The 12,309-nt window shown below is 36.7% G+C and overlaps 3 protein-coding genes across 4 annotated transcripts in view; all 3 read right to left on the bottom strand.

Moving 5' to 3' along the window:
* The window catches only part of LOC107707571 (sodium/glucose cotransporter 4-like), a 9,359-nt gene extending 7,905 nt beyond the window's left edge, over positions 1-1,454 (bottom strand). Inside the window, exons 1-4 of the mRNA XM_016511638.1 lie at positions 1,326-1,454; positions 1,147-1,218; positions 689-793; positions 362-526 (exon numbers count right to left, since the gene is read on the bottom strand). Coding sequence (XP_016367124.1) covers positions 362-526; positions 689-793; positions 1,147-1,218; positions 1,326-1,454 — 471 coding nt within the window. The remainder of the gene's footprint in view (positions 1-361; positions 527-688; positions 794-1,146; positions 1,219-1,325) is intronic.
* Positions 1,455-1,829: 375 nt separating this feature from the next.
* Positions 1,830-3,432, bottom strand: LOC107707588 (39S ribosomal protein L55, mitochondrial-like). Its single transcript, XM_016511668.1, has 3 exons — positions 3,242-3,432; positions 2,339-2,540; positions 1,830-2,075 (listed from the first exon to the last, which is right to left on the bottom strand). The coding sequence occupies exons 1-3, from the start codon at positions 3,289-3,291 to the stop codon at positions 1,926-1,928; spliced, it is 402 nt and encodes a 133-aa protein (XP_016367154.1). The 5' UTR covers positions 3,292-3,432; the 3' UTR covers positions 1,830-1,925.
* Positions 3,433-3,583: 151 nt separating this feature from the next.
* On the bottom strand, positions 3,584-7,295 carry LOC107707587 (spermine oxidase-like). Of its 2 annotated transcripts, none has more exons than XM_016511666.1 (8): positions 7,226-7,295; positions 6,886-7,038; positions 5,697-6,123; positions 5,360-5,604; positions 5,020-5,230; positions 4,570-4,682; positions 4,268-4,425; positions 3,584-4,043 (listed from the first exon to the last, which is right to left on the bottom strand). In XM_016511666.1, the coding sequence occupies exons 2-8, from the start codon at positions 7,034-7,036 to the stop codon at positions 3,882-3,884; spliced, it is 1,467 nt and encodes a 488-aa protein (XP_016367152.1). In that variant the 5' UTR covers positions 7,037-7,038; positions 7,226-7,295; the 3' UTR covers positions 3,584-3,881. The 2 variants fall into 2 exon arrangements, with proteins under 2 accessions (XP_016367152.1, XP_016367151.1); XM_016511665.1 differs by having other exon boundaries at positions 4,981-5,230.
* Positions 7,296-12,309: the final 5,014 nt, after the last annotated feature.

Consider the following 12,309-nt stretch of genomic DNA (forward strand, 5'->3'; position numbering starts at 1 on the left):
AAGTTTTTTTCATTCATACTAGTCACTCTTTTATCATTACAATATCATTAATATAAATGTAAATTTAAAACAATATATAGTTAACAATATAAAGTCCTCTTTTCCTTCTAATTTGCATTTTTTTTGTCATAGTATACTTTTTTCTAATTATTATGAGATCCTATTTTTTTTCTAGTTTTGTAAAGTTTCTGTTTGTTTTAATGTACTGTTATTTTATTTTTCTTTAAATATATAACAAATCAAATGTTATATTGAATATATTGAATATGTTATATTTAATACATATATAACAAATACATAATAATTATTATATATTATTTAATAATACTTAATTCACATTTATTCGACTAAGGAGTCTTACTGATATCTTGGTGAAAATGTAGAGGATGAGAGACAGCACACTCATGTAGATGCGGATGCGCTGACCCCCGAACCTCTTCCTCAGATACTCTGGCATTGTGACTACTCCAGCAGAAATATACACAGGCACAAAGATCCAGCCCAAGGCAATGAGGAGCCATGTTGCCTAAAGAGCATCACACTTGTTTTGTTTCAGCATTTGATGCAATATACAGTAACTGTCAAACATTTGATTAGCCTAAGACAACAACAATCTCACAAATTAAATCAGGAATTACTGAAACAACACTAAAAGCTTGTTGGATGAGGACTGATTTGTCTGCCGTACATTCCACTCAAATCCCCCGACTGCGAGTCCCCCTGCAGCCCCTGTTCCTGCTAATCCAATGAACAGCCCGCTGCCTACGTTACTCGACATCAAAGAGGCTCCAATCTGTTGAAACATAACACAAGAGAGACATACTGAGAAAACACTCCCAAAACTAAATGAAACTATGATAAATCAAGCTGAAAGAGACATGTCTTCACATTAAATATGAATCTTCTGTAAATATGATTTGTGTATAACTGTTGTATATGATTTCATTTAATTTAACACAAAACACATTTACTTCATAATGTGTTTACATGAAATAAATTCACTTAGGAGACTGGATTGATTTATTATTTCCGCTTTCCTGGTTGTAATTCCAGGCAAGGACTTTAAAAATCAAGATGCTTCCTTGTAGACATCCACAAAATAAACATCCCAGCTTCATTATTATGAGTAAACACACAAAAACTCACTGGCCACCATGTCATGGATCGTCCGGCCAAGAAGTATCCACCCACTGTTCCCCGGTTGGCTCTGACTGAAGACTACAAATCAAAAACACAGCAGTTCCATCTCTGTATCAAGAATTAGGCATACAGAATTCTCTACATCAATGCAAATATTACCAGAGAGGCTTCAGACTTTTACTTACCCATATTCCAACTGCCAACACAAACACAAAGTAGATCACAACCACAGCAATATCAGCAGCCTCCAAAGTAAACTTCCTGGGCACCTCGGGCTCTGGGGTGCCCGTTACAAGTTCAGGTGAAGCTGGCATTTTGTACAATGCCTGAGGCAAAAGTGTGAACTTTGAAGCAGGTACTAAATTCATTAATAATTAATCAGCCTGTTCCAGAGAATGCTGAGAATGCAATGCTGAGTTACGCATTATATGACAGCTACACATCACCACGTGAGGACGCTGAAAACGAATATATTTTAAAGTTAACGGTTTACGTCTTTATATACAAAATATATAATTTTGTGGGGTTATTTAGCATAATAATCTAAATGAATTAATTCCATAAAAACAGGAAAAATTTTGAAAAATTGTGGAAAAAATTTAACTAGTACAGTATATATAAGAATACTTAATTAAAAAAATGATGCAATTCAGCCCCAAATAAAAATTAAAAAAAATCAGAGAATGACAAACATTTGAAGACTTTTTAATTGAAGGGTGACATATAAAACAAAATTGCAATATTGTACATGTGAGACAACATAAATACTCTGAATGTCAGTCCATTTATTTCTTCTTCCAGAATTTGCTGTAATCATCAACTTTGAAATCATCCTCAAAATCATCCAATTTCTGTTTCGCTGCCCTCTTCGGTTCTCTTTTCCGCATCCTGATTTTCTTCTCCTCCTCCGAGAGGGTGGTGATGTCCACGGGCATCTGGGAGGAAAAATAAAATACAGTAAAAACTGTTGATAACTGACTCAAAACACTCACCCAAGGACCTTTTTTTTTTTTTTTAAACTTGATGACATTTTAAACTACCATTGTATAACAGTTCTTCAAAAAAATCCTCCTTTTGCCTACCACATAAAAACACACCACCAACATGATATTGAGTGAATAATAGCAGAATTTTCCTTTTTGGGTGAAGTGTGTACCTTTAACAAAAAAGCTTGGAAACTGGAATATAAACCACTAACCTTCATTATTCTTCTTGGCTCTTTATATCTGATGTTGATGGTGGATCCTTCAGGTCTCACCAACAGAACCGGATACATCCTCTCATACTTCTGCCTCCCAAAGCGGACCACACAGGTTCTGTTGGAGTCTGACTGAAAGACTGTAGTGTGAAATGTGGATGTGGCCTGCAAGCACCTGTGGGTGACAACAGCCTGAAGACACCTGTTCAAAACAATAAAAGGACATTACAAATGTAAACATTTCTGAGCATCACTGATGATGTTTATGCTAGCTGCAGTATAACCGAAAAATAATGCAATCACTGTAGCTTCAGCACCTCAATCATTTAGTGCAAAGTCAGATAATTTGTCATTAAGGAAATAGTTAAGAAACCAAAATCCTTCCATGAGCAGGTCTTATAAATTTTGAATGGGAACAAAAAATATGTTAAAAAATATGTTAAAGGGGTAAAATGAGTCACTCTGGCTTCGTTTAAAACTAACACACAACTTTAAAAAAGAAAATACATTGACTACCACACTATATCAGAGACGAGAGAACTCAATGTGCTATCGGTTCACTACTTACCTAATGGCGCTTTTCCACTGCATGGTACGGCACGGTACGGCTCACTTTTGGGGGGGTTTCCACTGGTGACATTAGCCAGCGAAGGATCAAACGCAACTGTTTTGAACGAGTGCACCTTTTTTTAACAACCAAAAAGTGGCTGTTCCCCCTGTTGAGGAAGTACAGACGTTCCTCTCGTTGATAGCAGAGGAGCGGATCCAGCGAGAGCTTGATGGGGCGACGCGGAATGAAAAAGTTTTTCAGGAGTCGCGGCAGTAGAGGCGGCGCAACTATAACGACATGTGGATAATCCCGCCCACTCTAAAGCGATACTAAACTGCAGTGGAAACGCAAACCGAAATATACTCTTGCAAGGCTGGCCAATTGTATTTAAAGCCATGACCATAAAATCTGCAACACTGGAAACGGCTACGTAGTAAATATATTCATAAGTGTAAGAAGATAATAGCAGAACACTTCAGAATGGTGAAGGTCACATCAACGGCATGGAGGTGTATCAGCATAGAACGCTCCCCTGGAAACTTGTGCTGCAACTTCCAATAGTTCCGCTGTCTGTTCTGTTTGATTTTTGTTTTGTGAAGAAAAAGCAGCGGTTATTTTTTTCTCTAAATAAAATAGATTTATGCAAACCAACTGCTTACAATTTTAATAATCAAACCACAATTTAGCATGCAATATTTTATTTAAAAATACAGTGTGAAATTCTGATCATATGTTCAGCTCGTCATAAAAATATACACAATACATAGTATACGATATAAAAAGGTACAATACACAACAGTAAAAAGTTAAAATCAGTCTTTTTTCTTAATTAAAACAGTTTTGTCTGCAAATAAAAGTTTAAATTATTTTATTTTACATAGAGCAGCCTCATGGGGGAAGGCTTGTTGTGATCACGTCTTTTTTTTCTCTGCCCTGTTATTGGACACCATCAGTCACAGAATAAATTTTAGATTATGAACAGATTTTAACTCTCTAAACTTGTTTGTCCAATGAGGTAGTGGAAGTGGGAGCCACTGTCTTCTTATAATGTGCTGCCAGTCTGTCTGCCTCCCTGTGTCCCGAGAGTAGAGCTCCTTGCACTGTGCCATAAAGAGTCTTCATCGTTGCCTCACCTGCAAACAGGATCTGAAGATCCTGAAATATATGGAGTAAAAAAATCACTTTAATACTACAATGACAAAGAAAAGCAAATCAAAGGAGGGCCTTACCCCAACCGTCTTTTAAACATATATTCTTTATCAAAACCTTCTGCTTGATAGCCCATAAACCAAACACATATTTAAATAAAAAGAATATTCCATTATTATGTTAAATTCAAAATAATGGTATACGCAAAAAGAAAAAGAAAAATCACATACTTGGTCAGGATGCCGACTGCCCACTAGTGGTTGGGCCAATGTGTCCATAACTTGGCCATCAACACCAACAGGAAGGAAAGCGTAGCTTCCTTTTATGAACTTGTTGCTGCGCCACTTAGTGCAGAGTATGGATTTCGGCTGGGGAATGTTTGAACGTCCTTAGGAGTATAGAAAATATTAAAAATACATGATACTTGAAAAAACAACTTTTCACCAACACATTTTTTACAACTTGTAAAAACCTTAAAGTCTTAACTGGCACATTAGCAAACACTCACAATGAATAAAAGAGGATTCTTTACCAAAGAACATTTTGAGATGATCAGTGATCGCAGTTGAGAGCTCATCATCTGTCATGGTTTCAACCAGGTCAGCTATGTCTGCTGGACACCAACCAATTAAGATATTGCCAAACCTAGAAAAGAGAGAATAATGTTACTACAGCTTTTTGCACCATAAACAGTCATAATAATAATGTTAGTACTACTACTACTACAACAAATTATTATTATCATTATTATTTTGAATCTTTGAAGCACGGGTTTTGGCTGATTTTCCTACATTTTACTATTAATTATAGTCAGTGGTGTTTAAGAGTAATTGTATATATCCAGATTTCTCATACAGCATCTATACATGCAAATGTAAAATAATAAATGTATCATATATTTAAAATGACTGAACATTTCACTGTCATTTGATCCAACATTAACCTTTCTTTGGGTCTCAGGACAGAAAAGGACTGCACGTTCTTGAGCCACTGCATTTTATTGGTGGATACTGAGGCAGGGGTGTCATCCTCATAAATGAGGCTGATAGAACCAACATCATTTTCCCAGAATGCCTCTTCGTACTCCAGAAAGATCTTGGCAATATTGCCAAAGCACAGCTTATCGATGACCTCCATTTTCTCGGTTGGGAGACTGGGGATGAATAGGCTGGATGCTTGTGCTTTTAGACACCCTTTCAAAACATACACACATTCAGACAAAGCTCTTAATTTGCAATGACAAAATGTATCTCTTACATATATAAATGCGCTCACTTCAGAAAGCATCATCCTCATAATACTCAGTCCTTATCAACACATACCTAATGAAATGGTCACAATTACATGATCAGCTAGAATCTCTTCTCCATTCTCACAGATAACGCAAACTGGGTACTGGCGGGCTTTTTCTTGAGAAGCAGATTCAGTGTGAGTAGGCAGAGGTTCATTATGAGGAGGGGCAACAGAAAAGGATCCATCCCATTTGATCTTACTAACTTCTCTTTTCAGCAGCAAACGATCTTTAGGGAAGTCCTCCAGCAGCATATCCACAAGCTGAAACATTGAACTGACATCCATACACAACATTTAACACTAAATGAATCATTTAGTGAGCAATAATTGCAAATGAATGTAGATCATCTTCTCAACCCATCATACCCTGCAACATTGAGACTGTCACCCATGTTGATATAATACTGCCAGGAGTCAAGAGAGATCCTGTGGAGGTCTGAAGCTCCAACATCAATCAGCATGTCTTTTCCGACCAAAGCAAAAACACTCTGCATTCTTGGTTTCTCGTCATCGTCTTGCAAGCTGTCAATCACACTCTGGGTTTTTTCTGCATAGTGTTCACCTAAACTCCTTCCCGTGTTGGAACCACGGTATCGAATGATTTCCTCTCCAGCTTCATATGCACATCTGGCGAAGTTTGCATCTACTTTGTGTCCCTTGTTACTGTAAAATGTTTCTTTGCCCATCTCAGGGATCTGGTTGAGATGGCCAGACTTTTTTAGTAGACAGTAGACAGGGTTTTTTTCTGACGCCCCATGGATGTACTGTGCTCCGGTATCAACACATACATCACCTTTGGCACAAAAAGAGAAAGACAGTGACATATGTATTGTTAAATATTAATACAGCATAGAATAGTGCATTACAGGGTCAGAAATTAACCAGGGTTTGTGAGAAAATGTTACAGAATTTGACAGAAATGCCCTAGGTATTTAAAATATGCACAAAAACCTTGAACTTCTTTTTCTTTTATGTTTATCTTCATTTATATTTTATTTCAAAACCCCGGATTTCACATTTTATTCTAGGCCTATCCAGGGATGGGTTTTAGGCACTGTATTGATATCTGATTGAATTTATTCAATTTCTTGAGTTTTTGGCATAAAATGTGTTTATAAACATGACCCCATAAAAATAAAAATAAATGCCATTAAAGGTCAGTTCATTGACATTGTCTCTTCATAAATCGGATTTAAAATCACGTTATACAATCTGTTGACATAGCAAAAAAAAAAATTTGCACTATTTAATGGAAGCGAAACTAAGTCATGGGTTCAAAGATTTCAGATTCCTCTAACACACAATCATGCTTTTATTTGTTTGTTAAAACAATGATCATATAATAAACATTATGCATAATAAATATAATTATCAAAATGAACAAAGCTTTGTATTAATTTAATTTAATAATACTTTATTATTATTAATAACGATTTATTTAATTAATTACTATACAATTGTAGAACTTTTAATATTGAATAACATTTTCTATATATGAACTTTTACTATAATTCAGTTCGTGTAAGCTATCTGAGGTATAATGTAGGCTGTTCACCTAGAGCTGCAGTAGCTACTCTTCCTCCGAACTTCTCAGACGCTTCCAGCACCGTGACGTCATTAAATCCATATTCTTCCAGTTTCTTGGCTGCAGCGAGTCCTGCCACTCCAGCACCAACCACCACAATAGATGGATTCCTGTCTGCCATATCTATATAGGATTGAAAAAGTGATTATGGTAACCGCAACTTTACTAGTAAAAACAAAATGCATTACAGTAATATCTTACACATATTTAGACAGTACAGTTGCTGACATTAATATGAAAGGCTTTTATTGCTCTGGTTGCATTAATTTACAGTTTTAGCCTAATATTTTATAACTAAAAGTCTACCTACTTTGTAACGGCGCTAAATGCTGACTATCCACCTTTTAGCATGTAGTTGTATCGCCTAGTTCTACTTCCTGTTTGACCGCTATGACTGTTGATTCAGAGGGGGCGATAATGTGCCCAAACAAACTGGAAGAAACACATTCTACTGTTTTTCTGTTTCTCGGGTCGTTGTATGCATATTTGTCCATTAGGGGGCAGAAAATCCTAAGAAATTAAGTCTAATTGTGCACATTTATAATGGACTACGTTTGAATTAAAGGGGTCATAGGATGCCCATTTTCCACAAGTTGATATGATTCTTTAGGGTCTTAATGAAAAGTCTATAACATACTTTGTTTAAAATATCTCAAGTGTAGCGTAAAACAACACCCTCTTGTCAAAAACAGCTCTGTTCACGGCGACTCGCTGGATGTTACACTGTTCCTTATGAGCAAGACATGGATCACCAGATTACTCCAGGGAAAGTGTCTTCATTATGTGCACTTTAGACAATAGTGTCTGGAAAATTATATATAAAAGCAAAAGTATGTAATATTTTTCATAATAGGATACAATTCTATTTATTTATTTTATTTTTATTCAGGTGATTTAGCGTTATCCTAACATGTTGGATTTGCACAGTTTTGCACTAATTATGGTGAACATGACCTAAGGCAAAATAATAGCATCCTACCAATATGAGCCAAGAATATTTTCTTAGAACAAGAACAGGTGCACTTCCTTTTCTTTAATGACAACATGTCTTGCCCTTAGGCTTTCTCTGTTCAACCATTTTTTAATATCAGATGTATTGCAGCACAGAATCACTCAATGCAAAATTATAATAAGCCAAGTGAAACATTCATTTTTAATCACTGTCTTCTGTATTCATCTATCTGCACTTTCAGCTGCTTTGCAAAGCTGACACTTTCCAACACCCAGAGTCTGGCCAGTGGAGAACCAAGCCATTCACTTTTGTCACAATTCGAGCCGACCTTTTGTTCAGCCAGGCTCGGATGAATCAATGACCTTATTGTGACATTAATTCATCATCGGTGTAATTTATCATCTTTTGGCGTCATTGAATGCAGGCTTGGTTTTCAATAATCTGTGCTTTGTCTCACAGCAGGGTCAAACAGATCTGATCCAGTGGGAAGCAGGTGAGGGGTAAAATCTGTGGCCTTAACACAAATCGCAGTGAAAAGACTACACCAACAAACAACAGGCATCTTCTGCTGCACTCAGAGGGAGTGACATCACTCTCATTGTTTATCTTTGTTTGGACAGCCAGTGACTGCATGTACGGACAGTTTTGATAGCTGTTTATCATTGTGACAGAAATGTGCCCCTGAAAAGATACTTTTCATGCTTTACACACGCAACACACTGTTTAAGTGTTTTTATCTGTAAGATATTATCATAAATCTGTCATGGTTTTGGAAACATCAATGTGACCATATTTCTCAAGATGATTAGATGATGACTAAAGGATATTGTGGGATTTGGAGAATGTTTGGTTTGAGAAAGTATTAGTACTTTTTCCCATGGTGCCGTTTTTCACTTTTTAATGAAGTAACTTGTCAGGGCAGGTGAGTCCAGGGACAACAGCAACCTGGATCCTCTGTTTGTCGACAGAAAGGCCCACCCCAAAAACCCAAAGTCCCCAGACACACTACTGTTCACTAAAATATCTGCATTATATAACTGTTTACTGATATTTACATTTTCTTTCTAAATCTGTTTTTGTTCTTATTTATACTAGTGGTGCCAAAAGGTATTTGGGCATTTCAATCAAAAAATATAATTCATTTATTATTATTATTAATAATAATATAATAATAGTTATTTTTATAATAACTAATTATAATAGTTGATCATAGTTAAAAGTTGGTTAAAATAACTGAATAAAGTTATTTCTGAATCTGTGTATTAGGCTATCATTTGTTTGGAGATGTCATTTATTTTTAGTATAATGCAATGAAAATCTCACATTTTTAAAGTGTCTTAAGTGTCCAAAAATGTCCACTGTTTAGCCATTGTAGCTTATATTTTTCTGCTTTTTCTTTTTTTTTTTATAGTACTATCCCTCCTTTTATCTACATTTCTCTTTTCACAGATGATCATTTTACTATCAATGTGTGTGACAAATAAACTGTTAAATGTTTAAGTAAATGTTGGCTATGAATTGTGTGATAAAACAAATTTCCTTTTCATATGCATTTAATTTTTGCTTGCACAAAAGGATGGAGTAAGTCTTCAAGTTGGTGTTATGGACCAAAGATGACAGAAGCTCCAGAGCTCTGTGTGGGTGCAACTTTCTCCCAACACAGTAGACAGCAAAAAGTAGCCCAAACAATACTACATTTGTTTTGCGCCTCACAGAGCTCATTGTGTGCCTGCTGGTCAGTTTCTCCTGGCACAATGGGCAAATGGTCCTCCCGGTCGTGCCCGCCCTGCCTTCTGATACAAGAGATGGGTATGCCAGTCATGTCATCCGCTTGTCTGAGAATCACCCAACTGCCATGGCTGTATTTGTAAGACTATAATGACAGCATGGTTGAGAGAAAGGCATGATTATGTTCGCTCGTGTAATCATTATGCCTCAGTGCTCCTGTCTACCAAGGCAGGGGAATCAAAAGGAAATGTGAGACACCAAAAGCTCTCATCTTCTCACACAGTGGAAGGCCATTAGACTGACAACAGAGCAACTCATCCATAATTGTTTTTTTAGAAACTCATCTCAGTGTCAAATTATCAAAGGACTGCATTAAATAACATGCTTAACCATATTTTATTAACAGAATGGTTAAACTAAATGGCTTATAAATTTCAGCCACCACAGAATTTGCAGTCTCTAGAATATAGAATATAATAAGCAGATGATAAGATGGGTTCACTGAGGATTGCAGGATCATCTTTTCATGATTTACTATTAGCTTTCACATCATACATGCAACTGTAAGGCATACTATTCATCTTCGAAATGTAATCTGAATCAGTCACCAGTCCAACACTTCAGCTGTGACTTTAAATATTGATGTATCTCTGTGAATCATATATTTCTGGCAAGGAGCTTTATGATAAAGGTGGAGGAATGACAGCCTAAGGTCACATCTTCTGCAGAACAATATTCAGAGCTGAATTAGTTTAGGCGGAGAGCCATACAGCAGTCTAATATTTTAATTGCTGCTGCATGGTCCTTAAGCTTATCATCTATGCGTTTTGTCTATTTCGCTCATTTTAGGACATCTTAACAATGACTAGGCTAGCCTAGGCTACTACAAACATCAGCCATTTAAGAAACTGTTTTTAATAATTTAATAGATACAAGCTACCCCAATTTCACAGCCGGAAGTGTTAAACCAGGGCTAGCCATGCGAGAAAAGCAGAGAAAATAATAAACATAAGTTTGTTTCTATATTGCTTGCCGCACGCAGTTTTTTTCTGTCCTCCTGAGAAATTCGCGCGCTCACACATTTGAAAAGTTAACACAAAAATCTGTTTTTCGACGTCTCTTCTGAATAATTGCTTACAGCTGTCATCTTTAATATATATACGTATGTTATATAATGTATTAGAGACCTCAAACAAGGGAACGGGTTGGGGCTCAAACAACCGCATGAAATAGGTTATATCGGTTGACAACAATATGACGCCGCGTGCGCGGAGTGTAGACCTGTCGACGCAGCATCCCGGCGAGCATTCCAGTGAAAGCGCGTTCAGGCGCGTAGTAATCGCATCCTTGCGGGATTTGTCAGCAGTCAGCATCATTCAGCTTTCTTCGCAGGGAAACGCAGTAACAGCAGGGACAATTCATGCAGAATGACTGTTTGACTTCTGAGCGTCTGCTCTCTGAGGGGATTTGGTTAATTTGGATTGAAGAACTTAAGTTAGGCTACTGAAGTAAAAACGCTTGCGCGACCTTCAAGGTGAGTTTTGAATTTAAATATTTGGTGCTTGGCTGACTTTTTTTAATGCTTAACATAATACACGTGGCCGACAGATTTGATGTGTAGGCTATAACAATTTGTAAAGCCGTTTAGTCATTATGAAAAACTTTGTTTTTAAATGCAAATTTATGGCAAGCCATTTTAACGTTTTCTTTCATCTATTATCTATTAAAATAGGCCTATATATTGATGTTACTCGGACCTTTCCCATTAGTGACTAATAGTTATTCATTTAGTCACAACTGTGGTATAGTCACTATCCCAATAAAACAAGTAGGCTAATTGTCATGTGCAATGACTAGCTATAGCTACTTTAATGAAGTACTAATCAAGCTGGAACTATTGGGATAGTTTCTAGTAAATAATAAATAACCTAACACCTAATATGTGCAGAATTGATACCACAGGGTTCTTGAGTTAGGAAAAAAAAACACTCCTAACCTTGAGTCTCCTGACACTGACTAAATGCCTCACAGGTTCAGTAATGGCGTGCTTTGAAACTAAATCATCCATCCTCGGGGTTCTTCTGTCAATTAAAAGATTCTCTAAAAAGTTTGTTGGATCAGTGCTTGCCCTATGTCAAAGTTTTGACATTAGACCCAAATTGCATTTATGGCACATTGCTTCAACAAACTTCCATTAAAGAGATTAAAATATGTGTGTGCAACTCTTTTGGAACCAAAAGTCCAAGTTATTTGGCTTCAGTATGACTCTTGCCCTAGAGGTAAGTGGAGGACAGAGAGAGAAAGAGTTGAAGAGCCCTTATATTGCCCAGCTCCCAACCCCACCACACACTACTGAGGCATGCTGAGAGCTTTCTTATGTGGTTGCTCACATCCTGATAAACGCCACTTAAGGCATGCAGTGCATCTGGCATCTTAGTTTTTGCAGACAGTCTAGCAATGGTGTTTTCCATGCTTTAAAGGGGTCATATGATGTTGCTAAGAAGAACATTATTTTGTGTATTTGGTGTAATGAAATGTGTTTATGCGGTTTAAGGTTAAAAAAACACATTATTTTCCACATACTGTACATTATTGTTTCTCCTCTATGCCCCGCCTTTCTGAAACGCGTCGATTTATACAAAGACTGAAAAACACAAAAAAAAGTGTTAGAACGAGCCGTTTTAGGTAGGTGTGGCTGACTGTGATGAGTGGGA

Source organism: Sinocyclocheilus rhinocerous, unplaced genomic scaffold (genome assembly GCF_001515625.1).
Source record: "Sinocyclocheilus rhinocerous isolate Xijiao unplaced genomic scaffold, SAMN03320098_v1.1 scaffold1166, whole genome shotgun sequence".
NCBI lineage: Eukaryota > Metazoa > Chordata > Actinopteri > Cypriniformes > Cyprinidae > Sinocyclocheilus > Sinocyclocheilus rhinocerous.